Source organism: Wolffia australiana, chromosome 18 (assembly GCF_029677425.1).
Source record: "Wolffia australiana isolate 7733 chromosome 18, ASM2967742v1".
In the NCBI taxonomy this organism is placed as follows: Eukaryota; Viridiplantae; Streptophyta; class Magnoliopsida; order Alismatales; family Araceae; genus Wolffia; species Wolffia australiana.
Genome location: NC_135852.1, coordinates 2264686 through 2282791, shown reverse-complemented (window position 1 = coordinate 2282791; position 18106 = coordinate 2264686). Strand labels below are relative to the sequence as shown.

Below are 18106 nucleotides of genomic sequence, written 5' to 3'. Positions count from 1 at the left end.
GATGAGGGAATGCCTTCCTGGAAGATGAAATTAAGATTGATCTTAGTTTTGGAAGAACTGAAATTAAGGTGGAGAGAGCGTTTGAGGTTGTACCTGAGAACGTAGAAGCTCGTCTTCTACAGCCTTCTACTCAACATCTCTTAATGGAAAACCTCTGTATAAACAACGTTAGTCACAGATAAGCGGATTGTACGGCCATCGCAGAACACGATTCCTGATGGACCAATCCGCGTCCTTGGGAGAGCAACCTAGAGTTGGCCGTGAGTAAAAAGTGGGCTTGGTAGATATAACCCCACTATGTCGAGAGTCTGACCTTGGGATTTATTAATCGTCATCGCGAAGGCCAATCGAATTGGGAATTGGAGGCGCTTGAATCGAAACGGAAGCCTCGATTGAGACGGATAGAGCGCAATCCGTGGTAGGAGATGTACTTCACCGTAGAAATTGCCTTGGTTTCGTCTAGCATCTTCCTATTTCATCCCGTTTCTTCGTCCTGTTTCGTCCGTTCCAATCCGTTATCCGGCGTCCGTTCCCGAACCTTATTTAAATATGAGCAAGAGGCGACAAATCGCGGCCGTTTTCGACTCCCGCCAAGCGAGAAGATCCGGTCAAAAAACATGCAAAATCGCCGCCGGAAATTCGTCAATCGCTCCTCGAGCAGCCAATCTTGACCGCCGTGGAAGGATTACACGCCAAGAATCATCGCCAAATCCACATTTCATTGCGGATTTCCGGCATTTCATGGCAGATCGTCGATCGCAGTCAATATCATCTCTGATCGAAAACCTCTCGCCTGTTCTTATCTTCGTGAGTTTCTCTGGCCTTCGAGGCTGGCTTTAGCGGATGGACGAGATCGGGGAACTTCCACTCCGGCTGGGAATTCTGCCTTTCAGGAACAAGGTGTTGCTCCCTGGTGCGATTGCCAGGATCGAATGCGATACGGAGGCGTGGTATTTTCGCCGGGATTGATTAGTTTTTTTATTAAATTATCTAGTCGACTGCTCGGTTCCACGAAATTTGATGTTGCTTCGTGCAGCGTGAATTTGATTGAGGGGGAGCTTTGGCAGAGGGAGGAAAACGCCGTCATCGGCGTTGTTCCTGTGAGAGATGAAAGCTATGCTATGGCTCGAGGTAATTTTTTGTCTCGTAGTTATCGCCGAGAGCCTTATGATCAATAATTTTTGAAAAAATTCTCGGTTATCATCGAAAATTCAGAGAATGGATCGGACGATCCAAATTTGAACGTCCCAGAAGATGTCTTTGATCTTATAAAGCGTGATGATGAATGGGTGGGAGAGCCAATTCTCTGGCACAACAGGTATTTTTCCTCCATTTTTTTCTATTAAGTTAATTTGAATAGTTTTTGGAATCCCATTTCTTGGATGTTTGTAGCTCTTGTGAGATATTTGTCGTTTCTTCAGGTACAAGGAATCTGTATTAATGACTTACTTATGTCTGCTATGTCTACAAAAAATATTACTGCTGTTCCAAATTTTATTATTTCAATATTTCTTTTCATCATTCTCTGGCACACTGAAGAAAGCCAAATTAGTGTCTTGCTAATTATCTTTGGTTATAAGTAGAGTGCTAGTGAGAGAGTAAATGAGAGAAAGAGAACAAAATAAGGCAGTGACAGCTGGAGTCTCTTCTCCCGCTATGAAATATAGGGGGTTTAAGATCTCATTCATGCTTCTGGCCTTATGGATTTGTCTCTTGATAGACAATCATTTCACTGAGAATATTGAATAAAACTGCTCAGATACTCTTTTAAGCCCTCCCTGAATTCTAACATTCCTTGAGCTGATATATTGTAACATTCATTTCCAGCTGATATATTGTAGAAAAGTTGATAACGAGGTGAGAAAATACGAATGAAAAGTGCAGTCTTAAAAGCTTTATGTTCCTTTTAATGTCAACATTCTCCAGCGTCTCTACACTTGGGAGCTGGGTTCTGATGAAAAGAATATGCTCCGACCCTTGTAAACTTTCGCACAAAAGCTGTGCCACGCTCTGATAAGAACCTGGGTGTAGTCATCCTAAATGAGAGAGGGAGGAAAGAGAAAGGTACACTGCTGAGAGGAACTTCCAATTGATTCTGTGGTGCCTGACTGATACAACCCCAATGTATCTAGGGTCTTTCATCATTCAGCCCACTAGGGGCATTTAGGTCATTTGGGCCTGTTGTAATCCCTTTAAATAGAGCAGCCCTCCCTTGAGGAGGGTAGCCAAGAAGTATCACAAAGATGTGTCTGGCTCCCTCCGGCGACGTCCATTCCAACGGACTCCTCTTGTAGACGACGTCCATTCTGCCTGCCCTCATCCTGCCGTAGTCCATCCAGGCACGCCGACAACCATCCTGGCATCTTCTCCCTTCCTTCCCGTCTTCTCCCCGATACGAACCAGCAGGTTCATATCACTGACTACTAAACAGAGGTATTCAAAGGGAAAATTACTTAAATGTCATTATTGGTGAACAGATAAAAATAACCTTGGATATGATGGGGATCATACCAGACTCGTTTGAGTTGGCCATCTTCAACTTCACTTCCCTGCATGCCTTACCACTTTCTAGTATCACCTTTGATGTAGCTGTGTATGATAATGAGCTTTACCTATCGAAATGCTAGTTCCATGTTTGCTTTAGTTGTCAGAGATTCTCTTCTTGCTTTAGGGAGCCCTGGATATCGTTCTAGTCCCAGCATGTTGTACTTTCATAAAGAATGTTCCTCTTCCTCTATTCCTGAAGCATTTTGATGTGATGAACTTAATTTTATCTTGGCTTAGTTTGGTCAGTTTAGCATAGTAAAGCCATTTTTAGTGATTTATTTGCTCTTTTAGTAATTTTCCTCTGAGGATAATTTTCACTTTAAATAAATGTAGCCTTCTTTTGGGAGTAAATTTAAAGCTTGAATCCTCTTCTCTAACCCTCTCTCGGGTACGTTCTGCTCGTCATCCTCTTCTGCATCTCCTTGCAGTTATCTTTCTCCCTCTCTTGACTCTGCAGTCATTCTTTTCTTCTTCATCAGCAATGTCCTCTCTTCCTCTTGTCCTGGTGAAGATCTTACTGTCAGCTTCTGTCCTTTCATGTCGGATTCTCTTCCTCTCAATCAATCCAAAATGAGGTATTGTATTCATTCAATGAGAAATCACAGTACGCTCGATGGGGTTCCATCCGTGATCTGAAGACATTCCTCATCATCCTTTCTCTTCCTTCAGCATTTTCCTTGGTCCAACCCTGGTTGTTGCTCCAGCGGCTACTCTACATTTGCATATCCACGAACTGAACCTAAACTTTGCACACTCATCCCTTTGTTTTATGCTGTTATTGTGACATACGTGTCATCTCTGTGGCCTTCATATCTACGAGGTATGGAGAAGGTATTGCATTGGAAATGACATTTCCTGAAAATTTGGGCCGAGCCCCATCATTATCCTCCTCGGAGACAATGAGTTTCATGCTCCCCAATATATCCATGCTTGATTAGTGTATCAGTGCCTGCTCCCTCCTATCAGTAATTCCCTGATGCACTAAGCTTGGTATCGATAAATGGAGTTGACAAGGAGAATCACGATTTATTCAATTCCAAACCACTTATTCAAAGTCCAAGAATTCTCTGAGAATCCGTCACTGAGAGTGTTAAAAGATGAAGAGAAAAGATAGAAGAATGGATTGCCCTAGGTGGACAAGATCCTCTCTGGCCATGGATGGAATCTCACTTCTCCAGCCTCTGGCACTCTGTTGCTTCTTTTTCCCATGCTGGTACCACTTGAGAGAAATGATGATGATACTTCTTTCGTGGGGTTTTCCCCCTTTTAACTCTCAAACGTGTGTCCTGGTGTGCTTTCTTCCTCTTGAAACGGCAATGCGTTATTGTAAGTAACGGATTGGCCTGATTCCCGTGAGCTCAGCATCAATGGCAAAAGTGGAACAAGAGAAGGTAGATAGAACAAGAGAAAAAGACTTTCATTCAAGAAAAAAGATAGATATAAATACATCCCCTATGAAGGGGTTTTTATAGAGAGAAAAAAGGATGGTCGTTGGACCCTCCAATGGCTCTATTTTGGCAATTCCAACGGCTAGTTTAACTAGCCGTTGGCCTTGGGAATTGGGCCCGATTTGGGCTGTAAGTGGGCCTGATTAGGAGTGTGTTTGGGGCATGATTGGGAGCCCGTTTAGAGGCCGAATTAGGGCTGATTAGGCTCTTATCTTTGACAGTAAGGATTGTACCACTCCCTCAGTACCAACTGATACTGCCTAAAAGGAATCATGAGGTGATAATGATACGACGGTATCTAAAAAGGTTATCAATCAAAAGTTTGAACACTCCTACACTGCTAGCTGGAGATTCATCGCAGTGCTTGATCAAGCTGCAGAATGATCCTATTGAGTGCCCCTCCAGTGAAGATCTCATAATCTTCGGCTCTGTCGTCCTCCTTGTCACCTGGCCGAATGCTGCCATGTACTTCGAGGGAAAGACCCACCAACTGATTCTTGAAATCCCCTTCCAAAAAGCTGATCCCGATACTTTTCTCCTCCCTCTCCTAATATCCTGATTCCCTGGACATTATATTCTAATGGGCTTTTATTTTATTTCCCTTCCTACCAGGCCTGACTTAGGTTGTCGCATGCTGATTCACATGACGATCTTATGTACCTATTGACCATTGTTGTGGCTGGTGTTGACCACTGCCTCCTCAGTCTGCATCTCCCCTGGACGTCCCTTCCTTTGCCTCCTCTTGTATTTGATGTTGAAGACCATATCAGATTATTTCTCTGTCTATTCACTTCTGGCAAAGATTTTCCTTGTTTACTCTAGATCCAATAGGTCTGGTGACTGATTCCTGTCATCAAAGATTCCCTCTAAGAAATGATGAGAACCCAGAAATATTTGGTTCCCATAGGGCCATTAACCTGCGACATTCTCATGCCCTGATGGAATGCCACTAAGACATTTTGCAGTTTTGGGAACTCTATCTCTTCACTTCCCTTCCTAATTGATGGTCTTTGTTAAACAAAGATTCATTTTATATCAATATCCCTCTACCTCTTTTTTGTATTTTGTTATCCCCACCATTTTGAATTTTTAAACATGCCTCAAAATATCCATTTAAATATCAAATTCAGCCTTAAGGTATTGTAAGTAGGCCAGGTCCGGTCTCATATAACCTGTAGTTACAGTTACATAATGAGAATAAAATTGTTTGATTTATGTTTTTTTAAAGCCCCATCCCATTGATGGCAGGAATCTAGGGTAGGAGAACTTTGGTCATCAGAGATTTTGATTGAGTCCCTAATCTAGGGTAGGAGAACTTTGGTCATCAGAGATTTTGATTGAGTCCCTGTGAGAACCCAGCAAAGGACTTACTAAAGCAAGGTACGGAAGTCAATATGGAAGCCTTTGACTAGAAGGCATGAGTTTAGCGTTACTAGTTCTTGAATGCCTCAGTGATCCTGATAGATCACTTGACCGGTATCTATCATTGGTATCAGAGCCTATTGTCGATTCCACATCTACAGACCTGGGTGTTCATAGGAGTATGAGAGGCAGACCTGAGCGAGACCCATTACCATGGGGCCAGATGATCATAGAGAGGACCAAGGGGACTGAAACACAAAGGAGAGGCAATACTTCACTTCGTCGATACTGCTTTATTCTGCTCCTAAATGTAGGCTAACCTATTTACATGGGAAACACTCATAAAATGGGAAAAAATATTTTGCCCCTAGCACGCTGAAATGGCATAAATACATTAGTATCGCATTGCAGCTGTGAATTCATCTTTCCTCCACCGCTCTGCACTTTTTGGCTAATTGAAGTTACATCAATAGTGACACTGACATCTTCACCAGATTTGGAAAAGCCAAGTTTCTGAAAAACAATGACTCTTCAGTGTGCCATCTTGGTATGTCTCTGAATTGATGTGAAATGTTCAAGAAAAGATTATGGGTCCTGTTGATTAGAGATACTTCTGCTATTTATCTTTATTTAACTTTTTTTGTCCTTGGGCTGTAACTGGACCGCATGTTTAAGAGGTCCATATTGTTTACTTAATTTTAAATGGTCGTATGTGGGTGTTACGGTATTCCTGAAGTAGTTCAGAAATGTAACGACCAATATAGCTCAGACTTCCCCACTGAACGTTCAATAGGACAATAGATACCCGATTCGAAAAGAAATCCGTTCCCAATAAGATAAACTGTTCCGAGAGTCAATCGATGAGAGGGATACGAAGTTCCAAAGAGAGAAATATAGCAACGAAGAAAAGATAAACGCCGGATCGGCAACGGCTCCAGCAGATGGCGAGAGGATCTCCCACCCTCTTCCGCTGGCTCCCAGGAACACTGCTCACAACTTCTTCTTCTTGTGCCACTTCTTCAGGCGCTTTGGCGCCTTATATGTTGTTCGCCATCCTCGTCCCTTGCAGCGTCTGACCCGAAGCAGTTGTTGCGTGAGCGACATGAGTGCGCTTTTGCTTTTTCCGTTTTTCCAAATAAGTCCTCGTAAATTCCTTATCAATACTCCCCCTTGTGAAAACCAAATTGTCCTCAATTCCTTTTTCTCCAGGGTCGAGACATCTTCCCAAGTAGCTTCATAATTTGGCAAGTTCTTCCACTTGACAAGGACTTGCATCCCTTCTCTTGTAGACCTGTACGAAAGGATGGCTTCTGGAAAGACCTGCCATTCCCAATCAGCAGAGAGATTAGAAGTCAAAAGTAAAATGTTGACGGTCTCGCCGATGGCTTTACGAAGATGAGAGACATGGAAAAGGGAATGAATGGTGGTAGTAGAAGGCAAGTCGAGCTTGTATGCAACGGGACGATTTGTTCTAAGATGGTGTAAGGACCGAAATATTTTGGAGATAATTTTTCAGAGGGGCGCTTTGCCAATGTCTTCATTCTGTAAGGTCGAATCTTGACATACACTTTGTCTCCCACTTGAAATTGAATATCTCGTCGATGTTTGTCATGTTGTCGCTTCATAATAGATTGGGCTTTGGTTAGATGGGATTTGAGAACGTCCAGAGTGACATCCCTTTCTTGGAGCATAGTGTCCAAGGAGTCGATAGGGGACAGTGTAGCCCCATACTTGAGCACCGAAGGTGGATCGTGACCATAAACTGCCGTGAAAGGAGTCATATTAATTGAGGAGTGATGAGACGTGTTGTAACTGTACTCTGCCCATGGTAGCCATTTGATCCATTGTTTAGGACATTGTGACGAAAAACAGTGTAGATAACATTCTAAACTTCGATTGGTGACTTCCATCTGTCCATCTGTTTCTGGATGATAGGAGGAACTCATCTTTAGGGAAGTTCCTTGTTGTTTGTGTAGTTCCCTTCAGAACGAACTGGTAAATATACTGCAGCCGCAGTCAGATAAGATAGAATTAGGAATTTCATGTAGGCGAACAATTTCCTTCATGAAGGTATCAGTTAAGGACTGAGCTGTGAAGGGGTGTTTAAGGGCAATAAAATGACTGTATTTAGATAGTCGATCCACTACCACCTGAATCGAGTCGTACCCTTGTGAAGAGGGAAGCCCTTCAATGAAATCAATCGAAACGTCTTCCCATTTTTGATTTGGGATAGGCAGGGGTTGCAATAAGCCTGCTGGGGCCAGAGTAGAAGCCTTGTGCTGCCGGCAAACTTGGCATTGCAATACGTAAGATTTGATATAGTTCTTCATGCCTGGCCAATAAAGCTGTTGAGTAATTTGTTTATACATCTTCTGAAACCCTCCATGCCCTCCTACCTTGGCATCATGAAATTCGCGAAGAACCACAGGAATAAGAGAAGAATGTCGCGGAAGAACAAGTCGCTTCTTGTAGAATAATAAATCTCTCTTCAATGAAAAATTTCTAGGGGCTTGATTGGTGGAACAGAGTGAAGACAGTATTTCTGACAGCTTGGGGTCTTCCTTGATTTCGTTAAACAAGATTGATTTATCTAACCATTGTGTCGTCAAAATTGAAAGACAATGTACTGTTACTCCTTCCACTAAGCGAGAGAGGGCGTCGGCGGCTAAATTGTTCTTGCCAGCTTTGTACTTAATTTCAAAATCATAGCCCAATAATTTTCCAATCCATTTGTGATACTGCTGCGGAATCTCTTTCTGACTATTGAGAAATTTAAGACTGAGCTGATCTGTATGGATATAAAATTTCTGAAATAGCAAAAAATGATTTCACTTGCGGACAGAAAGGACTACTGCCATGAGCTCCCTCTCATAAGCTGACTTGGTTTGTTGCCTTGGCAACAAGGCTTTGCTGAAATAGGCAAGGGGAGGGAGTCTTGCAACAAAACTGCGCCAATCCCTATCCCTGGGGCATCCATTTCCACATAGAATTGTTTCGAAAAATCTGGCAATTTGAGAACTGGTGTTGTGGCAAGCACCTGTTTTAACTCACCAAAAGAGGAATTCGCAGTTTCATCCCAATAGAAGGCATTTTTCTTCAACAGTGAAGTTAAAGGGTAGGACTTGGAGGCATAGTTAGCTACAAACCGGCGATAATAATTAGTGAGGCCTAAGAACCCACGTAATTGTCTGATGGACATTGGTACAGGCCATTTTTGGATAGCTTCAATCTTAACCGCATCGGTTGCCACTCCTTGGTGAGAGATGCAGTGGCCCAAATAATCAATTCTATCCCTTGCAATTTGACATTTGGACAAGTTTACCCAAAGTTGATTGTTCTGAAGGATTTGTAAAACTTGATGCAGGGCGATTTCATGCTCAGCCAGGGAAGAGCTATGTACCAAAATATCGTAAAAAAAAACAAGAACACACTTCCTGAGAAGAGGTTAAAAAATAAGATTCATTAAGGCCTGAAACGTTGCCGGTGCATTGGTCAGTCCGAAAGGCATTACCGTAAATTCGTAGTGCCCTTGATGTGTCTTAAAAGCTGTTTTGTAGATGTCAGATTCCAACATTCTAATCTGATAATATCCCGACTTAAGGTCAAGTTTGGTGAAAATAACAGAACCATGAAGTTCTTCCAACAATTCATCCACTATCGGAATGGGGTGCCTATTTGGTACTGTGATTTTATTGAGGGCGCGGAAATCAATACACATTCGCCATTCCCCAGTTTTTTTTAATCATCTGGGCAGGGCTTGAAAATGGGCTAATGGAGTGTCTGATAAATTTGGAGTCCATAAGTTCTTGGATGATCTTTTCAAGTTCATTCTTGTGTAGGTGAGAGTATCTAAAAGGGCGGAGGTTAATGGGTTTAGATTGGGGTAGCAAATGGATTTGGTGGTCAATGGAGCGTTTTGGAGGAAAATGTGATTGTTGGGTAAAACCATGGGATATAATGATGGAAAATCAAGAAAAGGGGGTTGGAGTTGTAGATGAAATACCCTGGGAATGTCTGGATGACAGGCTCGATGTAGCTCTCTGAACTGGCGCTTGCTGTTTATGGTTTCTTGAGCAGTGAGATGATTGGGAGCCCCGCTTGGTAGTAGGTCGGGATCAGACTGTAGAAGATAAACCCTCTTGTTCCACAGGATCTTGAGAGTCAACAGTTTGTAATTGCTATAAAACCATTCAAACGATTTCAGCCACTGTACTCCCAATATAACTTCCATGTTCTTCATTGAGATAGGAATAAAGTCTTGGATAATCTGTAATCCTTGCGATTTGATAGGGACATTTAAACAGATACCTTGTGACTGTTGCAGAACACCATTTGCTAGGATAACATCAAAAGGTGGACCCTAGAACACTTTGATGGATAATGCCGCTACCAAATCAGAATGAATGAAATTATGTGTAGCGCCTCCGTCGATCAATACTCTGACGTTGAGTCCTTTGATGTTTCCCCACATCTTTACTAGTCTGTTGGGTGATGAAGATTCAGAAAAATGGAATGAAATTTGAGCTGTAAATAAGGAACCTGGGTTGATTGGAGCTTCATATGTTTGCATATAATCTGTTGCTTCATCCTCTGAGGAAGGTGGATCTTGGTCACCATCCAAGACCATGATGATGTTGAGATTTTTCTTGGATCTATGCCCCGGGGCGAATCGTTTGTTGCAGTAAAAACATAAACCCTTGTCCTTTCGTTGTTGGAATTCTGACTCTATCAACTTCAAATTTTGACGACGGGGTCGGCGGTCTGTATCGCTGCCCTGGTAAGCTTGAGTTGGTTGAGTGTGATTTGGTAGGGTTGGCCTTGATGGTGCATGAGGACGGCTTGGAGGAGCATTGCTTGGGGTGGGAGCATACGTTAGTGCTGGTAACCTTCGGTTGTTGTCAGAGACACCGGTAGTGGGCTAGCATGGGTTATTTTGCCATGCGGACCATAACACTCCTAGGTCGAGCTCAGCTTGTAGAGAGAGGTCCATAATTTCCTTTAGTCAATAGGGTTGCGACTTTAGGACTTTCCGGCGAATTTCGGCCTTCAGCCCCCGGAGGTACGCATTCTCTTTGACATTTCTTGCTAGATTTGGGATATGGGCAATGAGTCGTTTAAATGCAACTCTGTATTCTGGTACAAATCCCGTTTGCTTAATTTCAAATAGTTCTTGAAATAGGACGTGAGAAGAAATACTATACCGCCCTTCAAAGTGCTCTTTGAAATCCTCGCAAGTAGTCATACCAAACTCTTGTTCGGCATAGAGGAACCAGTCTTGGGCCGCCTCATCCAGATGTAGTGTGACTAAATGCATTTTTTCTTCATCTGGTACCGGATGTAGTCGAAAGAATCTTTCTACTCGTTTGATCCTCCCTTCCAAATTTTCTCCCTGGAAACTTGGGAGATCTCCTGGGATTTTGGCGTGGCATTGGCTCTCCATAAGGTTCGCATGGGGGTCGAGCCTCCCCGGTTGGTGGTACGTTCAGGGGCATGGCTTTCTTCATAGAGTCCATTTGAAGCTTCATTTCATTCATTTGTTCCATAATGTGCTCCAGGAAGATGTTGGTACGCTTTTGGAACTCAATCAGGCCGCCGTCGCTTCTGCCTTCCGGTTCCAATTCGGGAATATAGAGATGATAAGAAAACAATCGATCGGACAAGTGGAGATCCTTTGGAAACCCCGAGCTCTGATACCAGTTGTTATGGTATTCCTGAAGTAGTTCAGAAATGTAACAACCAATTTAGCCGAGACTTTCCCACTGAACGTTCAATAGGACAATAGATACCCGATTCGAAAAGAAATCCGTTCCCAATAAGATAAACTGTTCCGAGAGTCAATCGATGTGAGGGATACGAAGTTCCAACGAGAGAAATGTAGCGACGAAGAAAAGATAAATGGCAGATCGGCAACGGCTCCAGCAGATGGCGAGAGGATCTCCCACCCTCTTCCGCTGGCTCCCAGGAACACTGCTCACAACTTCTTCTTCTTGTGCCACTTCTTCAGGCGCTTTGGCGCCTTATATGTTGTTCGCCATCCTCGTCCCTTGCAGCGTCTGACCCGAAGCAGTTTTTGCTTGAGTGCGCTTTTGCTTTTTCCGTTTTTCCAAATAAGTCCTCGTAAATTCCTTATCAGTGGGCCACAGTTATTAGTGGCCCATGTGAATGTGTATCACATGGCTTATTCCACATCTAAGTGGGGCCCACCAACTCATGTTACTGGCTGGTATTTAAGCCAGCGATAAGAAATAGAATACATGGCTATGTTTTTCATACCCTAGAAATCAGAAACTTTGTCTGCTCCCAGGAAGAGAGAGGAACATCCAAGAGATTCATACATGACATCAAGCTGGATTTGTGTCTGATAAGTCCAATACAACTTCCAGATCCTCGTTAGCAAGATCTTGATGAAGCCATGGTAGAATGCAAAGATCACACTCTTAGTCATTCTCATCTACCAGTGTTTTCAAGGGAGCAAATGGTGGGTTATGTCTGATTGAGTGTCATTTCTGGTTCATCCATGTCCAGAAAGGCAGTTCATTGACGTAGTAGTCAACAACATGAATGGGCTGTATTACACTGGTCCTTGTATACAAAATCATACTACCCATGTGTAGGTGGTAAGACTTCAAATCTCAGTTGACAAATATAGGGTATCAATGAATGTTAATCTGTATCAACTACTGAACCCTCATTAGACAGAATGTGAAGTACGGTACCTAAGTGGTTTTGAACGAGCTGCTGTACATACCTTGACAGTTTAACATATGTTTGGAGCAGGTCTCAAGGATAAATTCAACCAGAGGTTTCAGATGGTCAATGGAATTGTACAAGACAATTGATGTTTCAGTCTGAGTTAATAATCATCTGAAGTTGTGGTGTGCTTGAGGAATTGGCGACCTGTCAGTCCATTGGATACCTTCTCCAAGGATCATGTGTTTCCAAGCACACAATTGTTAATCTTTTGCTGATGAACCATGTGGGAGAAAGTCAAAGAATCCATTGAAGCTGACGGAGTCTATCAGGCAAAAGTTATAACAGTAAGGCAAGGGAGATAAGTAGAGCAGGGATCATTGTCTATTGCAACAATTAATGTTAGACAATCACAATGACAACTGCTATTGATTGAATAATACATCCAATCTCGGCATAAGAAGGGGCTATGTTTCTGATACGACTCTGCCACGTACGTATCAGAGGTCAAAACGTCGCCGGTCAACGAAGTAGCCGGGTCAACATAGAAGAACTATAAATAAAGCATTCAAGAAGGAGAAGGGCATCTTTGGAAAGGGGCAGTTTCAAAGGTGGCCTGGAGCGCGGGAGAGTCCCGGGTCCAGAGAGGAGGAAGCGTCGAGAGCGACATTCCAATTTCCCTTTTCTGTTCTTGTTAACTCTTTTCTTGAGGAATATTGCCAATTCTACTCTGGAACTCATTTCTTGGTTTGGATCTAAAGAAAGCACTTGGATCTAGAGAATCGATTTGTCTCTTCGAGTCTTTTTTCCAGATCGGAGCCATATCAGTTTCTATGACAACAAACAATTAGGGCCATGACAGAATTATGGACACAAGTTAAAGATCCTCATAATCTATTCAGACGACAACATTTTAGAGTATTTTCAGAAGCTTCTAGCAGATTGCTTGTAAATTTCTCTGGGAGAGATCATGACAGAGGAAAGTTAGGTCCAATAAACTATTTCCAACATATTATGTGGCCTTCATTTCATTGAACTCATCTTGGGTATATGATACACCGATGTAGTATCAATAAACTATTTCCAACTGGAATTAAAGAAATCACGATAACAACCTGTTAAGACCCCGCTAAGGGTTTACCAGAGACGGAAGTCGAAAAGGCCCCTTGACCTTTCAACTTCCCTGGGGGACGCTTTGACTTCCTGGGGGTTTACCAGAGACGGAAGTCGAAAAGACCCCCTGACGTTTCAACTTCCCCGGGGGACGTTTCGGCTCCTGACCAAGCTGAAACGTGAAGAAAATCCTATCGTGAGTCCTCTCCCTTCTCTCTCTCACCCTTTTCTCCTGACCCTAACTCCTCTCCTTTCCTGCTCCTACAGCGACCTTCAACCTTGCCACCAAGCCTCCTCGCGACAAGGGGAGCAAGCTTGCTCCATCCATTCCTTTCCGTTTCCCTCCATCTTTTTCCACCTTTTCCCATTTGTTATGTGTTCGAACTTGGTTGAGGACAACATTTTGGAGTTTTCATTACGAGGATCAGTGGGTCTCAACACAACCCAATGTGGGTCTGAATTTGAACAAGAAAGAGTAGGCGAGAAGACTGGGAGATAGACGATGTGGGGGGGGGGGGGGGGATCCTCCTTCATCGGCAAAGCTCCCTCCTCCAGATCAGCGGGCTAGCTCCTGCTGCTCTGACCTTCTTGACGGGTGTAACTATCGTCCTTCTGGTTCAAGAAAAAGATAGTGATGCCAGACATCATCAGAGACGTCGTCCAGTCGTGTATCGAGACGATGCTCCGATACCAAGATGATGTCAGACGTCATCGTTGATGTTGTCTGATGGATAATTTCCTAACAGAGAATGTAACTATGTGATGACGTGAATCCTCCGTGAGTGTACATGAAGGCCCCAACTCGTGGGGAAATTCGCTGAGCTCCGATGTCCGAGTGGACGGTCGATAACGGTGACGGTGACCTTTCTGACCCTAGTTGGAGCGACAACGGCGACTACGGTGTCGAACAGAAGACTTTCCGTCGGCGCTTGCACGTAACAGACGGGCTTGACCCACGCCAAAGAATTCACTCAATTCGTAATTTTCTCAATAAATTCTCTCACCTAAACTAACTCGAGCGCGGTGGAGTACAGCCAAAAATATACTGTAGAAAGTAATGTAACTGACGAGCAAAGAGGATCGACGTACCTTGTCGGTGGCGTCACTCGTCGTCGGGATCTTTGTTGGTGCGATCGACGGTGCTGGTAGCTGCGGAAAGAGAGAGAGTGCGGAAGTAGCACTGTAGGGTTCGACAGCAGATGATGATGCGGAGCTGGAGCGGAAATTGGAGGTTGAAGACGAGAAGAGACGATGATGGCAGCAGTTCGGCTCAAGCGTCAGGCCGAACTCGGCAGGCGCACCCATGGGATGCAGTGGTGAAAGCTGAGAGGGACAGCAAACGCGAGCAGCGAAGGTGCAGGACACAAGGGTGTGGCGCGACTTATGCACGGCAGCAATGGGAGCACAATATGAGCGGTGCAGGTGCGCAGTGTCAGCACAGCAGCGCGGAATTCACGGCAGGTGAGAAGCAAGGACAGGAATAGTGGTAGAAGACCGAGATGTTGGCAGCAGCAGATCACCCGGGCATGGCAGAGAGCGACCGGAGCGGACCCAGTTATGTCCATGCGATCGCCGTGGCCACCGACAGAGCTATGACAACCGGATCAGGTGTGGTGTCAATCGACGCGGTTCAGTAGAGGAGGAAGGCTGGGGACCCCCCAACCCCCCCCCCCCAAAGCCGCGTGCTGGCATCGAGAGATCACCGCGGAGTAGGCAGGCGGTAGCCTTCCATGCGCGTGATCCTCTTGATCCGAAAGGCATCATTCCACGGTCAAATATTACCAGCAAAACACGTTATAATGCACCCTCCGTTGACCAATTGAATCAGCTTCCCGTTGTCGATTGTGCAATCGGCGTTCCTAGGTGAAATTCTCGTCAAACTATGGGCCACCGAAGTAAGTCGATCAAGTGCTGGGCGGGTCGTTGTCCCTGATGGTGACACAACAGAATGGTTGACCATGCGCCTGGGACCACCTGCGGGCATCCAGCGGAGCCAGTAAAACCCCCATCAACGATGGACGAGCGGCCGTCGACAGTCGTCGAGGATCCCGATTGATCCGCTTGCGGATGGCTGGAACAAACGGACAAAAGGGCGCCCGATCATGTTCGTTTTCCCTTTCCCCGAGCACTAGCACGTGCGGGGACGCGCTTTACCAGGGTACTTAAACACGAGAGTCTTCACGGATGCTTTGGCGTGCAGGTCGGGTTGGACATGGACCGGCGATGATGCTGATGACGGCGAGGGCAGCTCAGATGACGTATCCTGAAGGACGTTTGGGCGCTCCATCAGATAGCTACTCACCCAATCTCCACTTCCTTTATTTATAGAGGTTCTGTCCCTCCCCCTTCACTAGGTCATCATGTGCAGTCAATGGGCTTTTGACTGGCTCTATGCTTATTCTTTCTTCTGTATTTCTTTGAATGGAACCTATCAGTATACTACTATCGGAGTTCATCAAAATTTAAATTTTATTACTTATTTAAAAGTTGAGGATCTGGATTATAGGGGGGGCACAAAATATTCTATGCTTGACATGTAGCCTAGGAGCCCAAGTTGCAAAAAAACAATAACAGGCGGTGGGCCAGGGTAGAGAATATTCTAGAATTGGACTAGATTTGTAGAAAGTCACGTAGAGATACACAAAATACTCTGACAGATTCTAGCTGAAGAATATATCTGCTACACCTTTTTCGAGCTGGAAATCTTCTGTTTGGTCTTTCAATAATCTTCTTGAGTCACACAATACCTTTTGTCAAATTTTACAGGCTCCATAATCCGTAGAATACCTCTGATCAAACTTATCAAGTTTCTGATCCTTGGCAATCCTCGTCTTTTTAAGGGTACTGTGATTTAGGATGATCTCGTTCCTTTATTGGCCTATACAAGTCTCATTGTAACCGTGGTGGACATATTTTGAAGTCTTCTTTTTTTTGGGAAACCCATTTGTCCCCTCGGAGTGTTTTCCATTTCAGAAAGTGTTTTAGTGCTTGTGGACTCAAGCAAAACCCACTTGTGATCTCACAGGCTTGTGGACTCAAGCCGTGTGTTAGAGTCCTGATGAGATAACTGATTCTTGAAATCGAAGGGTTATATATATCCCCTTGTAAGGTCATTAGAGGGACTTTTGATGAATGATTACCCTGTGGTTTCTTGTCACAAGTAGCTGTATTCGGCCTTCGTGAGGGCAAGAACTCCCGATTCGGAGGTTCTTGAGAGTTTGTTCACCTATCGCTCTCTCTTCTTCTCTCTTACCTCTTCCATCTCTCCTATTCTCCTCTCTATCCCTCGTCCTGTTTCTTGATTTTTTTAGATCTCCATGGGGATCATAACACCGTGTGTCTACATTGTTCCTGTCCTCCAGCTGTACGACATGATCAGGAAAAGCTCTTTCCCATCATCCACAGAATTGTTTGATTGTCCTGAGGAATGATGACTTATTTAGTCAGCTGTAGAGGGAGCATGTGTGCAATCAGCTGCAATAAATATGGGAGAGAGTGATTGGAACCAGATCATTCTAATTGGAAAATAGGGATAGAGGAAAAGAACCAGCAGTAAGATCATCGACAGGAACTCGGAGAGAAACGAAGAGCGCCAGAAAGATTATCTGTAGAGGGAGATAAGTGGCGGGAAGGACATCACTGGAGAGGGAGATACGAGAACCAATTACTTCCAACAACTTTTTTCTTTTGCAAATGGTGATTGTAAACAAACTCATGGTTGTCTTTGACTCCCCTCGATCATCAGGTATGGATATGGAAGAGCAACTGTACCACCAATGACTGCTTTTTCTCCCTGCTGCAATATTGATCATTATATAAAATTTTAATACCAGGTGAATCAAAGGCCTTTTCATTATTCTCATATTCAAGATCAAAAGAAAACTGGAGATTATTGTCCAAGACTGATACTCTAACAATAATATCAATAAGCTTCTTCAATCAATTTGATATGGAAATCCGAAATGTAGAAACAGCTTGACTATGTAGCTTGGAAGGGACTGGGATCGTGCAGATCGTGATGGCTCCTCCGCTCCGGTGAAGCTCCTTCTCAACCTTGGGTGGCTCCTCCACTCCGGTGAAGCTCCTCCCTCCAGATCCGTAGATGGTGACTCCTGCCTACCGCTCTAGCCTTCCCGATGTGTAACCGTCAAGTAACTATTCTAAGAAAATGATAAAAATGCCATACCTGGTCTGCCGGCCCTTATTTTTAGGGGTGAGTCACCTCCTCTCTTTTTCTTGGTCAACATGTCTGGTCAACAATCCATTGACCAGCTCTTTGCGTCCTCTTTCTTTGGTACTTCCTTGAGTAGAATCTATCAAAGACTTGTCCAGTGATCATTCAACCATCTCATTGTTCGTATGCAAGCCCTGCAGTTCTGGTAAAGTAAAAGACCACTTGCCGATTTTGTTTTGATTTCCATGCTTTAAACAAGATGACCATTCCTATCCAATTTTCTCTTCATACTGTTCATGAGTTGCTAGAAAAGTTATATGGCATGAAGGTTTTGTCCAAACTTTCAACTTTCCACTGTGATTTCTTTTTCAGATTGTTTCTGCTTATCTCTTTGTTTCGTATGTGCAGAGGAGTTGCTGCAAAAGTTCTGCATGTATCTAGAGAAGTTGAGAAACTAAACGGACAAGTTTCATATGCTATGGTTATAGAGGGCCTCTGTAGAATCATGGTTCACAAAATTACAAGCAGTGGAGGATATATATTGGCAGATGTATCTCATCTTGGTGCGGCAAGGCTGCCAGGTAAGTCATGTTTTCTTCAATCATAAAATTTTGAGTTTCGACAGTGATTCAATAATGAAGTTTATAATTTTGATGTTGTGTGCTTACTCCTCAATGGTTGTAATTATTTAGTGTCTTATGTCTTGTTTGGGTATATCCAATGAGATCCATTGGTCATAAGGACTTAAGAGTAAATATAAAAAAACTAGGCT

At 43.8% G+C, this 18106-nt stretch overlaps 1 protein-coding gene across 1 annotated transcript in view; it reads left to right on the top strand.

The window, feature by feature from the left end:
• The first annotated feature begins 562 nt into the window (after positions 1-562).
• Positions 563-18106, top strand: part of LOC144714907 (lon protease homolog 2, peroxisomal-like) — a 41917-nt gene continuing 24373 nt past the window's right edge. The window contains exons 1-4 of the mRNA XM_078589712.1: positions 563-950; positions 1037-1131; positions 1216-1318; positions 17743-17915. Coding sequence (XP_078445838.1) covers positions 844-950; positions 1037-1131; positions 1216-1318; positions 17743-17915 — 478 coding nt within the window. The 5' untranslated portion in view covers positions 563-843. The remainder of the gene's footprint in view (positions 951-1036; positions 1132-1215; positions 1319-17742; positions 17916-18106) is intronic.